General features: G+C 46.1%; 1 protein-coding gene across 7 annotated transcripts in view; it reads left to right on the forward strand.

Moving 5' to 3' along the window:
* The first annotated feature begins 6,237 nt into the window (after window positions 1-6,237).
* The window catches only part of PSIP1 (PC4 and SRSF1 interacting protein 1), a 44,821-nt gene continuing 35,588 nt past the window's right edge, over window positions 6,238-15,470 (forward strand). For 4 of the 7 annotated variants that reach the window (XR_008463679.1, XM_054184673.1, XM_054184675.1 and 1 more), the window contains exons 1-4: window positions 6,338-6,471; window positions 6,943-7,108; window positions 8,149-8,225; window positions 12,691-12,829. Coding sequence is in view for 6 of the 7 variants with exons in the window: in XM_054184673.1 (XP_054040648.1) it covers window positions 7,037-7,108; window positions 8,149-8,225; window positions 12,691-12,829 (288 nt within the window). In the remaining variant the exon portion in view is untranslated. Of the gene's footprint in view, window positions 6,499-6,668; window positions 6,708-6,942; window positions 7,109-8,148; window positions 8,226-12,690; window positions 12,830-15,470 lie in introns of those variants that run through there. The other 3 variants (XM_054184677.1, XM_054184678.1, XM_054184674.1) reach the window with 3 other exon arrangements.

Here is a 15,470-nt window from a genome sequence, read left to right on the forward strand (position 1 = left end):
CACCTCTCAGAGCAACCCGTGCCAGTGTTTCACCACCTTCAGAGTGAAAAATTTCTTTCTTATATCTCGCCTAAGTCGACCCTCCTTTAGTTTAAAACTATTACCCCTTGTCCTATCGCAACAGGCCCTGCTAAAAAGTTTGTCCCCATTTTTCTTATAAGACCTCTTTAAGTACTGAAAGGTCGCAATAAGGTCTCCCTGGAGCCTTCTCTTCTCCAGGGTGAACACCAACTATCCCTATTTCAGCCTTTCCATACAGGAGAGGTGCTCCAGCCCTCAGATTATTTCTGTGGCCCTCCTCTGGACCGACTCCAACAGGTCCGTGTCTTTCCTGTGCTGAGGACTGCACAGCTGGACACAGTACTCCAGGTGGGATCTCTCCACAGAGCAGCAGAGGGGCAGAATCACCTCCCTTGACCTGCTGGCCATGCTTCTCCTAACGTAGCCCAGGATACAGTTGGCTTTCTGGGCTGCTAGTGCACATTGCCAGCTCATGACCAGCTTTTCATCCACCAGTCCACCCAAGTCCTACTTGGCAGGGCTACTCTCTATCCCTTCATTTCCCAGCCCCTATTGATACCGGGGTTTGCCCCATCCCATGTGCGGGACCCTGCACTTGGCCTTGTTGAACCTCATGAGGTTCACATTGGCCCACTTCTCAAACTTGTCCAGGTCCCTCCAAGTAGCGTCCCTCCAAGTAGCATCCCATCCCTCAGGTGTCTCAACTGCACCACTCAGCTTGGTGTCATCTGCAAACTTGCTGAGGGTACACTCAATCCCACTATGTCATTGATGAAGATATTGAACAGGACTCGTCCCTGTACAGACCCCTGAGGGACACCGCATGTCACCCATCTCTGCCTGGACATTGAGCCATCGACCACTGCTCTCTGGATGGTACCAGACAATTCCTCATCCACCAAACAGTCCACCCAGCAAAACCATATCTCTCCAATATGGAGAGAAAGATGTTGTGGGGGACTGCGTCAAGTGCTTTACAAAAGTGTGGATACATGAAATTCACAGCTCTTCCCTTCTCCGCTGATCTAGTCACTCCCTCATAGAAGGCCACTAGGTTGGTCAGGCAAGACTTGCCCTTGGTGAAGCCATGCTGGCTGTCTCGAATCACATCCCTGTCCTCCATGTGGCATAGCACAGCTTCTAGGAGAATCTGTTCCACGATTTTCCCAAGAACAGAGGTGAGGCTGACAGGTCGGGAGCTCCCAGAGTCCTCCTTGCTACCCTTTTTAAAAATGGGGGCAATGTTTCCCTTTTTCAAGTCACCAGGGACTTCACCTGGCTGCCATGACTTTTCAAATATCATGAGGACTGGCTTGCCAACTGCATCGGACAATTCCCTCAGGATTCTAGGATGCATCTCATCAGGTTCCATAGTCTTAGGTATGTTCGGGTTCCTCACATGGTCTCAAACCTGATCTTCTCTCACAGGAGGAAGGACTTTCCTTCCCCAGTCCCTGTCTTGTGGTCCATCCACTCGAGAAGTGTAGGGAGAGAGGTTGCCAGTGAAGACTGAGGCAAAAAAGGTGTTGAGTACCTCAGCCTTGTCCTTTTCCGTTGTTACCAGTTTGCCAGTCTTGCTCATCATGGGACAGATGCTTTCCTTGACCTTCCTCTTCGGGCTGACGTGCCTGGAGAAACCCTTCTTATTATTCTTTGCATCCCTTCGCCAAGCTCAGCTCCAGCTGCGCCTTGGCCTTCCTGACCCCATCCCTACACAACCAGGCAGCGTCCCTTTCCTCTTCTCAGGATACCTCTCCCTCCTTCCACTGCCTGTGCAGTTCCTTCTTGCCCTTTAGTTTGACCAGCAAGTCTCGACTCAGCCATGCTGGACTCTTGCCTTCCTTTCCTGATTTCATGCACCTGGGGATCGATCGAGAGCTTTTGCAGTCTACGGAAAGCATCCTTAAAGATCTGCCAGCTCTCTTCTGCTCCCTTGTGCCTGAGGGCAGTTTCCCAAGGGGTCCTATTGACTAACTCCTTCAAGAGCTGGAAGTTTGCTTTCCTAAACGGCACAGGCCTGACTTTACTCATCCCCTGGCGCACATCCCTCAGCACTGTGAACTCCACCATGCACGATCACTGCAGCCCACGCTGCCTCCAATCTTGGCATCACTGACTAGCTCATTTGCATTGGTGACCAACAGGTCCAGTATAATATACCCTCTGCTGGGGCTGTCTATTACCTGGCTTAAGAAGTTATCTTAAGGAGTCTCCGGGATTGCTTACAGCTTGCTGTGCTACTTTTCCAGCAGATGTCAGGGTGGTTGAAGTCTCCCAGCAGGATGAGAGCCTTCGAGCGTGATGCCTCAGGTAGCTGGAGTAAGGAGGGCTTTATCAACAGGCTCCCCTTGATTGTGCTGCCTGTAATAGACACCATGTCTGCATGTTCTGATAGGTATTTGCACTGTAATAGCTTACCAGATAGTGAACCAATATGATGAGTTTGTCTGCCCAAAATAACACATGTATATTTTTTTTACCTTGATTCACAGAAATTACTTTAGAGATTATACTGCTGCTGCTGCATGTAGCTAAACATACACCTTTCCTTCCTCCCACACTGAAAAATCCATCTCCTATATATGCTGTCTCAGGCAATTCTTCACAGTTCAGGGAATATTTTGGTCCAAAACGTACATATATTTAGGCTATTGGGCATTTTTTTTGAGAAAGGTGGGAACAAATCAGAGTTGTATCACACACGGAATTCAACATTAATGTATTTCTTATTCTTCAGAGAGACCTGTTCATGATGTGTTTAGAAATTGGACCTTCAGGAAAAAGGAGAGGAGAACAGGATGCTTCAGCGTGGGCCTGGCTCGGCAGAGCAAGAAGCAACAGCTTCACTTGCAGACAGGATACCAGCTTCTTCTTTGCAGTGCGACCTAAGCCACACCTGCAGGAAATCAGTTGGAACGGGTGTTTCAAACAGGCGAGCTCAAGACATAGAGCTCCTCACAGGAAGAACCATTTTTCACCTCCAAAGTTAATTCGTAGCTTTTAACAACTGGGTGCATGTCAGCGTGCCTGAGCTCTTGTTCAAGCATGAGGCGGCAGGTCTGGCTGAAGCTCTGCAGGTTCTGTCATTCAAAATGAAGCTGTTTGCTAAAAAGTGCTGATATGTTCCTTACAGTTTAATAGCATCAGTATGGAATGCTCCTGTCTTTCAAGTACGATGTCCGGATTGCAAAATGCACATTTTTTTCCTTCTGTTCTTACCGTAAGCCGGCAATTAAGGACTCTCTAAGACTCAGTTTTGGAGTGTTAGAAAGCAGGCATTCTTTATTGCAGTGCTGGGCACACAGGGGATCACTCTGCCTAGTGCACGTGCCAAGTTGCTCAACTACAAAGGTTATAAGCAATCAGAATACACATATTCATTACATTTTCAGAAATTATCAACATATTCATATTATCACCTAGAGCTCATTAATATATGTAAATGTCCTTGACGCATGCGCATCCCTGTCCATTGGTGGTCTTCCAGGTTCCCCTGGTAGTCGTCGATAGTCTTCCTCGCCATGTCCACTGATTGAACTCGGTCTTCATGCAGACTCAGTTTGTCTTTTGGCTTAGTTTGCAACTCTTGTTTTCACAAAACTAGCTTATTCTAGCATGTCCCCCTTTCTATTCTACTCAAGGATACAATGTCTCAAGGCTTCCTTTTATCCAACTAAACTCAGCAGATGTTTAACCCATCCATTTACGAAGCATTTCAACCTTAGCTACATTATTCCAGTAGGGAGGGAACTGTATGTTCTTTTTAACTCTCTATCAGTAAGGCCCGAGGAGCTTTCCACCCCAGTGTTTTGTGCTGTTCAAGGCTACTGTAATCACCAGCTACTGTGTCACTGTTGTGTCTGTACTTGAACAGTTTGTCTTGAATCTTACAGCTACTTAACATGTACAAATGAACCCGGTTGCACACAACATATAATTTGTTCGAACACTTTTATTTTTCACTCTTTAAATCCAATTTTACTTTGTTTTCTTTAACTTTAAAGTATGCTTTAGTCACATGAGTCTCTTTTGAAGAAACCAGTCATCTTGAGTTACTTCCTTAATTAGGAAAAAAAGAAATATTTTCACTGATCTTAATACGAGGTGCAAAGCTTCTGATTCCTGAGAAATGTCAGATTTAAAAGACTATTTCCAATGGCTGAGGAAATTAGAACGTCCTCAAGAGATTGCAAAAGCATTTCTTAGAAACTAAAATATGAATTTATTTAATCTGGTACGGAAGACAAATGTAACTATAGGATTAAACAGAGTAATGACTTTGCTAAGGAAATCCCTGCAGCTTGTCAGTTCCTGTGTAGCAAAATATTAATATTAACAGTTTTTGCAGTACTCAACACTTTCTTATTTAGGAAAAAATATCAAACTTTATGTATTGCTGAAACAGGAATGATTCAATGCAGCAAAATAGACACTTATTTGTCTGCCAATGCAGATACAATTTCTACCACTGTCAAACTTCTTTCTTCCTCTAAACTATTCTAGATGTGCAGTCTACCTTAGTCTTTATTTTTTTAAACAACATTTCCTTATTCATTTTGGTCATCCACTTGTGCATAGGAAGAAAGTTTTTTTTCCTGTCTAATATGTTGATGATCTACTATTTTCTGACGAGCTCTTGTTTAATGCCGTAGAAACTGGATATTTATGTCAGGGATATGGGCTTCACCACCTCCGAGAAAATCAACCAAATTTGACTGGTTTAAGCCATTGGAAAACTGGGGCTTAACAGGGATGGAGTAAAGTTTTGCAGTTAACATTTCTAAAGGACCGTTTTGCATCTGAGGAGGAGAGGCCTAGAACAAAGCACAACTTACTCTGTGGCAACTGCAGTGGGTGTTTTGGGTCTGACTTGAGTTTCGGTATCAAAACTGAAAGCAGTAAGAGGATTCTTCTCACAAAGCACTTATCTTTGTGTGCAAGTCGCAGGGAGGGCAGCGGGCAGAAAAGCAGCCTGTAAAACAGGCCACAGGCTGAGGATGAGCACTCGGACACAAAACGGTCAGGTCTCCCCCGGGAGACAATGTAATTGTCTAAGTTAACTTTTTTTGTGCCGGTACGCTTAACAGCTTTTTGCTGGTTTTGGCACCCGTGTTAGCACAAACAGATGTCACAAGTGACGTGCAGGTGGTGCTGTGTGAGGACCATCAGATAGAGACAAAGCCACAGAGAGCTGGCAGGCCGATAATTCCTGACATAGAGGGAGAAGAACTATAACCAGACCCACCAGGACAGACAGGCAGGGGAGAAGCTGGAGGGGGGGGTATGAGGAGAGGGGGGGAGGAAGCTGCTGAATTAAATCTTGGATCCGAGGTCCTCTGTTTGAAGAAAAAAGGTGTTTGTGGGGGAAAGCATGGGGAGGCTGGAGGTGCCTGATGAGAAGAGGGGCAGAAGCGGGAAAGGAGGGCGCAGCGGCTGAAGTGCTGGGAGAGGAGTGAGCTCAACCCTGGCAGGTAAACGGGCCAGGGAAGGGGGGGCGCGGAGAGCACAAGGGGAGTAACAAAGTCTGCATTAACAGTAATCCCAATAAAACCAACCAACCAAAACAAAACAGGAGTTAATGGCGACTAAGTTGTGCGTATAGGCTCAAGAGGCTGAAACCGTGGGGGACGCAAGACATGGAGACAAGTCAGTGAGGAGCACTGGGGACCATGGGCAGCTTTGGGCCGGCAGCGGCGCAAGGCCGGGGAAAGGCGGCCTCTGCAGGGGCCCTTGGGCGGGAGGGGCAACAACGGGACAAACACCCGTCCCGTTCATAAGCCGGGCTGCCGGTAACCGGCTACTTACAGCCCGAGAACAGGGCGACACTGGCGGCCGGGAAGGGCCCCAGGGCAAGGCCGCGGGCCTTCAGCCTCGGTGACAACGACTCCCGGCGAGCGGCGGTGACCGAAGCGGGGCATGGCCCCCAACCAGGCCTGTCACCGGCCACGCTGCCACCACCCGTCGTGACCCGCGGCACCTCGCCTCACGCCTGGGGGAGCGCGGGGCAAGGGGAAGGAAGCGGGGCGGCCCACGGCCTCGCCTCATCCCGCCCCCCGCTGCCGCCGCCGAGGGCGGCCCGCGCCGCACCGCCTCCGCCTCGTCCTCTCCCCCTCGTCCTCTCCCCCTCTCCAGCAGCGCCGCGGCCGCCCCGCCCCCGCGGAAGGCGGAATGAGCCATTTCCGCGGCCGAGGGGAGCGGCGTGAAGGGGGCCGACTCGCTTCCCTCCTCCCTGCCTCGGGGCGGGCGGCTTCTCCCGTTCGCCGTGAGAGGCGGAGGCGGGACCGGAGCCTCCTGTTTTCGGCAGTGCCTAGGCAGATTGCCGCCCCCTTCCCCCCGACACCCTCCCCCGCCGCCCGGTTGCGGCGTGCCGGTTGGTACGGCCCGGCCTGGCGGGAGGAGGGAGCGTGGCCGTGTCTCCCGCGGCGGCGGCGGCTGCTGCTGCAGGCAGAGGTGGGCAGCGGGCCGGGCTCCAGCGCGGTGGGTAGCGAGGCGCCGGACCGCCGCCGCGGCGGGCGGGAGGGAATGAGGGCGGGCGGGCGGGCGAGAAGGAGGGCGGGCGGAGTCTCGCTTCCGCGCCATCACGCCTTATATATGCGGGGAGGAGGGGGGTGCGGGCGGAGCGTCCGTATGGCGGGAGCCGCGCCGGCCGGGGAAGGGCGAGCTCGGGCGGGTGGGCGAGCCGAACCGTGAGTGCGAGGGGGCGGGCGGGCGGGCGGGAGCCCTTGGCTGCGTGGGGCCCGGCCCGCGTGGGTACGCGTGTGGCGTCGGTGCTGGTGCCGCCAGCGCGCCGTGGGTGGGGGGTTTCGGCGGGGCGGGCGCGGCGTCCCCCGGCTGCTGGCGCGGGCCGCCCGCCCTTGTGGAGCGCGGTGCTGATGTTCCCTCCTCTGTTGTCCTTGTCTCCGCTTCTCCCCCCTCCGGCAGCGGGACCTCGGGCGGCTGGCGGTGGGGGCCGGAGGCGCAGACACCCCCCCAACCTTCCTCCCTACGGCGTCAGGCGTCACGTCGGTCAGAAAACATGAGCCGAGATTTCAAACCCGGAGACCTGATCTTTGCCAAGATGAAAGGTTATCCCCACTGGCCGGCCAGGGTAAGGCTCCCCTCCTGCTCTCCGCGGGGCAGGAGCGCTTTCGGGCACCCGGGGGGGAACGTGGGCTGGGAGCCGGTCGCTCCTGCAGCCGCCCCCCGTGAAAGGGATGGATGGAGGGAGGGAGGGAGGACGCGGCGGTGCTCCCGTGGTCGGCAGCCGCTTGTGGGTCGCACCCGAGATCCCGCCTTCGGGCTCGCCGCTGCCCCGTGCCTGGCTGCAGGTCGCTTCTCCTGTAATTAGCAGCCCTCCACAGGCGTCGTTAGTTGCCCCAATTTGCATTACGTAGCGGTTGGGTGGGAAGGCAGCTGTGCGAGCACCTATCAGTACCCAAGGACTGTTCCCCCCCATAACTGCCGGTTTTTTTATTTGACAAAATAAACCCACAAAGTTATGGCAGGGTCGCTCTTTACTTTTGAAGTCAGCTCTTCCTGTGGTGCTTCTCGTGGAATAAGCTACCGGTATGTGATCAGGGCTCCGGTCCTCCTGTACCCTTTGCCTGTCCCCTTGGAAGAGGCACTGGCAAGTTCCATGGCTCCTGTGGGTCGCTGGACAGTTGTGGGAATGTAGATAAAAGACTAATTATGAGATATTTGGCTAGGATGCTGGCTTAAGAATTGTTTTTTTTAAAAAAGTTTATTCACCTTTCCTTGTTGTAGCCCTTGACGTTTGGGCTCGGGCAAGTTACTGGCTCAGCGTAAGGCTTGGAAGTCTTTCCATTGCTTGTGCTGACGGAGGGGCGGTGTTTGGATGGAACGGAATTGTGCTTTTTACCTGTTGCGCATCACGTCTCTCCTTTTCTCCTTTTCTCCATGTGAAAAGTGTCGCTGTAATACGAGAAGCGTTGTCGTTTCCTATTGTTGCAAGCGCTGTCCTTGACTCTGCTGTATTTTTTTAACATGCAGTTAAAAAGAGATCTTGAGACCTGCTTTACTTCTCTGTAGCTTTTTTTTTGTTTTTTATTGCTTAACACTTTTACTTATTTCCCCCTAGACTGTTCTTAACTGTTATTTGACTTGACTTACGGTCTCTCTTTTCCTTAGGTGGATGAAGTTCCTGATGGAGCAGTAAAGCCTCCTACGAATAAAATGCCTATTTTCTTTTTTGGCACACATGAGACGTAAGTCCTTTATATTTAAGGGTCTTATTTTTTTCGTTGTAGAATGCTGTGACAAGAAGTTAACGGTTCATCTGAGTGTAGTGTATTTTAAACTATAGTATTCAGTAGCATACCAGCTCTTCCTAAATTAATCTCTTAGCAGACCAGCTCTTCCTAAATTAATTTCTTTTGACAAGACATGCTTCTCTAACATTTGCTTAAGCTATTCAAGGAAATGGTAGACCATAACTGTACCATGTACATTTTCCCCATCAGAAGGAGAAGAAAAAAATCCTACCCACAGTGGTATGACTGATAGGTTGGTTTTTCCTTCAGTAATGGTCTTTAACTATAGCCCTGTACATCCTCAAAATTCTCAAGAGTAGGTTCTCAAAGAAAGTGAACGAAGGCTGAGAACAATGAACTAGGCAAAATTTGAGAATTGGATGAATAATCAGGTATTGGATTTAAAGGTTTTTTTGTGGAGAGGTTTGAGGTTTTGGGTGTTGATTTTTTGTAAGATCTGGAGATGACAATGAGGAAGTGCAGTTAGCCTTATACCTGTTAACCTGCGAAATATTTATCTTCGGTACTTTCAGCAATGCTAGCATTCTGCAGTCGTACAACATTTGCATTGGGTACTGTGTTTCTTCCACTGCTAAATTTGACTGTACATATGCTGGTTTTTACGCAGTTCTGTCTTTTTGAGTATTATGTTACTTACAGCATGGCTGTTTGTCCTGGTATAGATTTCTAAGACTTCAAATTCAGTGCTACATTTGTTGCCTGATCTGTTTGTTGTTTTTCTTTTTTTTTTTTAAAAAAAACAAACAAAACTTCTAATGGCGTGGTTTTAGTTCTGTTGTTTTTCTTAAATAAAATGGCAAATGGTATGTAAACAGGTGAGAGACAGCAGTGGTGTATACAAGTACTCTGTTTCTTGCATTTTGTGGGAAGGCCTTGCTTTTTTCTTCATCTTATTAAATATCTGTTGAAATTGCTTTAGTCTGGTACTTTGCATCTATCTTTCAGTAAGCCTTGCTAAGACAAGATACATTGCCCTGTTGAATTAAAGAGTAAGCATCCTCCACTCACTCTCTGATGTTACTTGTGACTTGGTTCTTTTTTTAAGAAGTGATTTCCCTGTGAAAAGGACTTCTGTATCCTTGGCTCATACACCTATGGGTTTCTTTAACTGTTCTCACCTTTCAGTGGCTTACTGGTTTTAGTTTGGGGTTTTTTTGTGTGTGTGTGTGTAATTTTGTGGGTAAAGAGGTGTTCTTGGAATTCGATTCAAGGTTGTGAGATTTGAATCTTGTCCATTTTTTCAATTATAACTTTTAAAAAGGCAACAGGTTGCCTTTTTTCTTAATTTTTTTTTCCCTAGCCGGATTTTTTTTGGCAGCCAAAAGAGCAATATTGCTGTGATCCTGCCCTTGGTAATGTGTATGTTATTCTGGATTTTACTGTGGTTTTGTGCAGTTGTAAATAAGTTCAGGGACACAGATTGAATACAAGGGAGACAGAAATAACTCCTTATCTAAAGCTTTAAAAATACCTTTGCAAATTTTGAGAAGCATCGTGGCCGATTTTAAATTTAGCTTAGGCTCCTAAGGCATGCTTGAAAGTTTTCTCTTTTTTGTAGCTTACATGGGTAAGTTTGAAAGTTCTATTCTCATTGACATTATTACAAAATAAAGTTTTACTGTGATCTGGTTTTTGTTAGGCTGTAGGTTCAGGGTTAGTACATTTCAGAGGCCCATAGAATACAAGAGAAACTACTTCTCTCTGTTTCATACACATTGCAACGTACAGGATGTTCCATGACCCGGCTGTCTCGTGGCATTTTTCTTTAAGCATGTCACTTACCTTGTGCTTCTTAAGAGTGGTGACAGGTGAAACTCCTGTGCTTCTTGATCTTACTTGTAGTTGCTTACAGCAGGTACCTGTACGTAACAATAGGAAGGAGCAGATCAGGTAAAAAATGAGAATGCTGTTCCACGGCCTGTAATTTTGTTTATGTTTGTAGCTGTAAATACTGACTTAGTGATCTGTCAGGAATTAAGAAGAGCTAACAATTTTCTGTACTCTTTCATAGGAGTTAAAATAAATTTGGTAAACTTGTTCTCTGCTTGTGTTTCTCAGAGTTACACCCCAGTGCAAAGTTAGACACTATATACGTTCAACGTGTTAGCGGTGTGTACCTATACAGCCTATCTTACTGCAGGTAGTGGCTGCTCTGAAAATCCAGATAAAGAGTTTGATTATGCTAAAAAGTCTTCGGTATAAAGGATCACATCTTCTAGCTGTGTGGATGGTTACAGTAGGAAAAGAGGAGCTATGGGGAAGAACGAAAACAAGACTGTTGCGAATAATTCTTACTTGAGTTTTAGGAATAATCCTACTTCAGTTTTGCAGACTACTATAAACAAGTATAAACTTGAACTTTGATTGCTATTCTTGATTTTCTCTTTGTTTTGTCGAAACACAAATAAATGTTTTGCTACCTGTGCGCAGTAAACAGATACATGGCTTCTTAAAATATGCTTTGGAAATTTGGTTGAGACTTGTTTTGTTTATTTCCATGCTGTCTTAATGCAGCAACAGTACCCTTTCCTAAAAGAGAGTGGAAAAAATAGATAGTATTTTAATAAAAGCTTTATTTGGATCTGTTGTACCAGTAAATCACGTCAGTGCAGATTTTGGTTGGTCACAGATAAACAGAAGGTCACACTGAACTCTGGTTTCTGGACCCTATATATTAGGGTAATCTCTATTCATTCCATTTTCTTGTTCCTTTTTCTTTTTGGTACATGGTGATTGAACTGCAGCAGCCCAGTAAGCTGCATGACCTTTTCACAGTAGCTGGTTTCTGGTCTTTTTCAAAGCCTGAGCAGTAGGGGTAGAGGCTTACAGACCTTGGAAAAATGTTTCCCTTCAGGGGATAAGGAAGAAGGGAAGCAATGTTTCCTATTTTTGGCTCTCCTGGTTTCTTCTTTTGTCTCCCTCCCCATCTTTTTGGCCTGTTATGTGGGCTCTGCAGGTGCATGTTTCCCACACTGGCTGAATCCTCTCTAACCGTTTCTTGCAGTCTAGTCTGTCACAGTGGCTTACTTAATAATTTGTAGTGTTTGCAAACACACATAGCTGAGTGTTTTACTGCTGGAGTAGGAAATGCTTAAGCTTTTTTTTTTATTTTGTTTAGTAGGGTATATGTCTCAAATAACTCTTTTTTTAAACATGATGAAGAAAATAGAGTGGAGCTTAGAAGTATCTATTTAACTCTTCCATGAGCCGAAACTTTAGAAAGCAAGTATCTGCAACTTTTCAAATAGTTGGATCTAACATATACGCAGTCAGACAAAGCTGTGTCTCGGCACAGAGTGAAATTAAGAATGTACCACCAAACTGTTGTCTTTTTCTGTTAGCAGCATATGTATTGCTGCGTTGAAATCCAAACTTGAAAGGTCATGGTAGTAGAGCAGGAATTAAGCTGTCTTTGATGTTCTGCAGCATAAACCAAAATACTGTCTCTCCGTAATATGCTACCTTGTTTTCCCAAGTCTAACTTGGAGAAGTGAGTAGTGTGGATACTGTGACTTTGACATATGAGAAAAGCTACTAGGCTAAAAGCTTTAGTTACACAGCTTACAGTAGAGGTAGTGCTGTGCTGGAGTGTTGTTTGTTTGTCTGACAAAGATACACGAGCAGTGTATCCTCTACTACAATGGTGGCTTAAATAAAAATCAAATATTTTTAATGTTTACTTCATCAAATATCGGGGGAGAAACTTGAAATAAGAAACAGTTTGAAGTTTTTATTGGTTAATTTTGGTAAATCGAGTTATGAGGTCCTGTTGTCACATGCTGAAAAACTACTGAATTAATGCAGAATTACATGCATTCTTACACAGATGTGAGCAGTCAATGTATTCAAGTGCTGCTTTTTCGTCTCCAATACACTAAAAAATTCTTAAATTTTGTATTTTAATTGGATTTTTTTTAATTTGGTAATTTTGAAAGACTTTCTTTGTTAGCATTGAGCCCTTTCTTCTTTAAATTGTTCTCTTGCCTTACATTGTCCAGATAGAAGGAGTCTTTATTCTTAACATTTAAGCCTGATTTTTTTTTTTTTCTAAGGAAGCAATCGCTCTTTTTGTTTGTTTGCAAGCTACTCAGTTTTTAATTATTCTGGTTCACAATACTTGGTTGTCCTATCAGCTGCAATCCTAAGATGCAGCATCAGCTGTTTCTTGCCCAGGCACTCAACAACCTGGGGAGGTGGGGGTCCTTATGTGTGGTGGTAGTAATGGAAAGTTTGGGCTGTTGAAAGCAAAAGCTGAGAAAACTAAAGATGCTTATGTAGCAGAATTAGTTGTTGCAGCAGTAATGAATTTCATATCATAGTAATGTGGTGCCTACTTCTTTGAAAACACTAACCATTTAAAACATGGAATTTTGTTGGTTTTGTTCTTTCTCACTTTAAGGGCATTTTTGGGACCAAAGGACATATTTCCCTACTCTGAAAATAAAGATAAATATGGCAAACCAAATAAAAGAAAGGGTTTTAATGAAGGGCTGTGGGAAATTGACAACAATCCTAAAGTGAAGTTCTCTCATCCGCAGGTAAGTTTTATGTGGAGTCTGCAAATCTTTGTTGTGAACCATAACTGAGTTGTATGTTTCAAGTCATTCTAACAAGGTGAAAATCTGCGTATAAACAATCAACAGTAACAAGCTTGTCTAATATTTTGTTTCACAGCAGGAATCAGTAACTTCAATTAAGCAGTGCTCTGCGTTGTTTTGTAGCATCTCAGATATTCCTAAATACATTTCCAATTGGAAATATACAAAACATAACTGCCAAGAGCTACATACAGGCTGTTTTAATAGTCTAGGAGACTTTGTATGGGGTAGTCCTTCCCACCTTTTGAGTTCCATTCAGATGTTTCGCTTCAGCTTTGGTGATAGCTCTTTCACTGGGTCTTTCTGTGAACTGGTCAGGTTGTGTCTAGAGCCATTGGGTTGTTCTTTGCCATTTTTTCCCCACTATTTCTTCATTTAAAAAACAAACAAACAAGTTTTTCTTCCCACAAGTCATGTTTAAAATCTGTCCCTGTAAGTTATCCATAAAATTACTGGAAGAAGAAACTCTTCTTAGTAGGGATGTTTTAACTGGAGTGTCCAGTTCTGGGCTACTTGGTACAAGAGACATGGACATACTGGAGAGACAGTCCCATAAAGATGCATCTCTGCTATGAGAAGAGGCTGAGAGAGCTGGGACTGTTCATCCCCGGCGGGCTCAGGGGTTATCTCATCAATGTATACAAACACCTGAAGTGATGGTGCAAAGAGACAGAGCCAGGCTGTTTTCAGTAGTGCCCGGTGATAGGACCAGAGGCAATGGGCACCAGTTGAAACACAAGAGGTTCCCTCTGAACATCAGGAAGCATTTTTCCACCATGACGGTGATGAGGCACTGGCACAGGTTTCCCAGGGAGGCTGTGAAGTCTCCATCCTCAAAGATATTCAGAAGCCATGTGGACACCATCCTGGTCAGCTGGCTCTCAGTGGCCCTGCTTCAACAGGAGAGCTGGACCAGAATAAATGAAGTAACGTAGACTTGCACAAACTTTCTTCTGAATTTTCACCTTAACTTTAGAAGGCGTTTCTTTTGATAGCCTTCGCTTTCTGTCCTGTGCTATGTGTTGTTAAAAGCAAGTTTTATTTGGAGCAAGTCAGGCCCTTAGAATTTAGCCAGCTCTTGTTTTTACTTGCAGGCAGTTCTTGTTGCTTCTAAAGGAGTACTTCTGCAAACAGCTGACTAGATTTAACATTCTGTAAAATAAATCAGATTAGTATCAGATTAATAAATCAGGCAGAGTGTTGCTTGATGTGAAATAAAATTGCCAGTAAGGGTCTAGTTCTTTGAGCATCTTTATTGACGTCATGTCAGTCATGGATCTTGCATATTTTTTCACAAAGCACTGCCTTTTGGGTTTAATTTGTAGAATTGAGGTATTATGTCACTGTTCTGCCAAAGATAGATAAGACAGAGGAGCATCCCACTTCTCCAAGAATAAGAAAATTGTACTATGATACTTGTTTTTTGTTTTGCTCTTACTTGTTTGAGATTATGTGTTGAAATGAGCTTTATTTAATAGAATCATAGAAGGCTGGAAGGGACCTTTAAGATCATCAAGTCCAACTGTAAGCCTAACACTGCAGAAACCACCACTAAACCATGTCCCTAAGCACCACATCTACCCACTTTGCATATACCTCCAGGGATGATGATTCAGCCACTTCCCTGGGAGGCCTATTCCAATGCTTGACAACCCTTTCAGTGAAGAATATTTTCCTAATACCCAATCTAAACCTCCCCTGCTGCAACTTGAGGCCATTTCCTCTTGTCCTGTTGCTTGTCACCTGGGAGAAGAGACCGATCCCCATCTTACTACAACCTCCTTTCAAGTAGTTGTAGAGAGCGATAAGGTCTCCCCTCAGCCCCCTTTTCTGCAGACTAAACAACCCCAGTTCCCTCAGCTGCTCCTCATAAGACTTGTTCTGTAGACCCTTCAACCAGCTTCATTGCCCTTCTCTGGACCTGCTCCAGCGCCTCAATGTCTTGTGGTAAGGGTCCCAAAACTGAACACAGTATTTGAGCTGCGGCCTCACCAGTGTCAACTCACGTCAGGGAGTTTGCCACAATTTAGCCAAATGACACAAGATTTCTGTTACTAAATCTGGTAAGGGAAAACAATGACAAAAAACCACTTAGAGAAATGTGCCTCGGCTTCCCTCTGGCCACGTCTGCTCCCCCATTGCTGGTCTCCAGTCCCCCCGCCCCACACCACTGTCAGTCCCTGGGGTGAGGTGATGGTGGGGTGGGAGGCTGAGGCCAGTGTGGAGTGGTGACTTTGCTTTTGCTGTTCCTTGCCTCTAACTCAGGGGCTTGGACGTGGGATCCTCCACGGGCTGCCGTTCCCTCAGGGTTGTCCTGTCCCCTTTTCTCCCCCTGCTCAGGAAATTCTTCTGGGCTGGAGCCCAGCTTGGGCAACTCTTCTTTCCAGCATCCCTTCTACCCGGGCATCTCTTTGGCCTCGGTGTCCCTCATGCATCCTCTGTGCATCAGCAGCATCTCCCCAGCCCTTCTCGGGCAGCTGCTCCCCTCAGTGACCCTCTTCCCTGTAGCTGTGTTGGTGGAGGGTGAGTGATCACTGGGGCGAGTGATCCCGAAAGGGAAGACAAGTAGTTGGTTGTGAAG

Source organism: Rissa tridactyla, chromosome Z, assembly GCF_028500815.1.
Source record: "Rissa tridactyla isolate bRisTri1 chromosome Z, bRisTri1.patW.cur.20221130, whole genome shotgun sequence".
Classification (NCBI taxonomy): domain Eukaryota; kingdom Metazoa; phylum Chordata; class Aves; order Charadriiformes; family Laridae; genus Rissa; species Rissa tridactyla.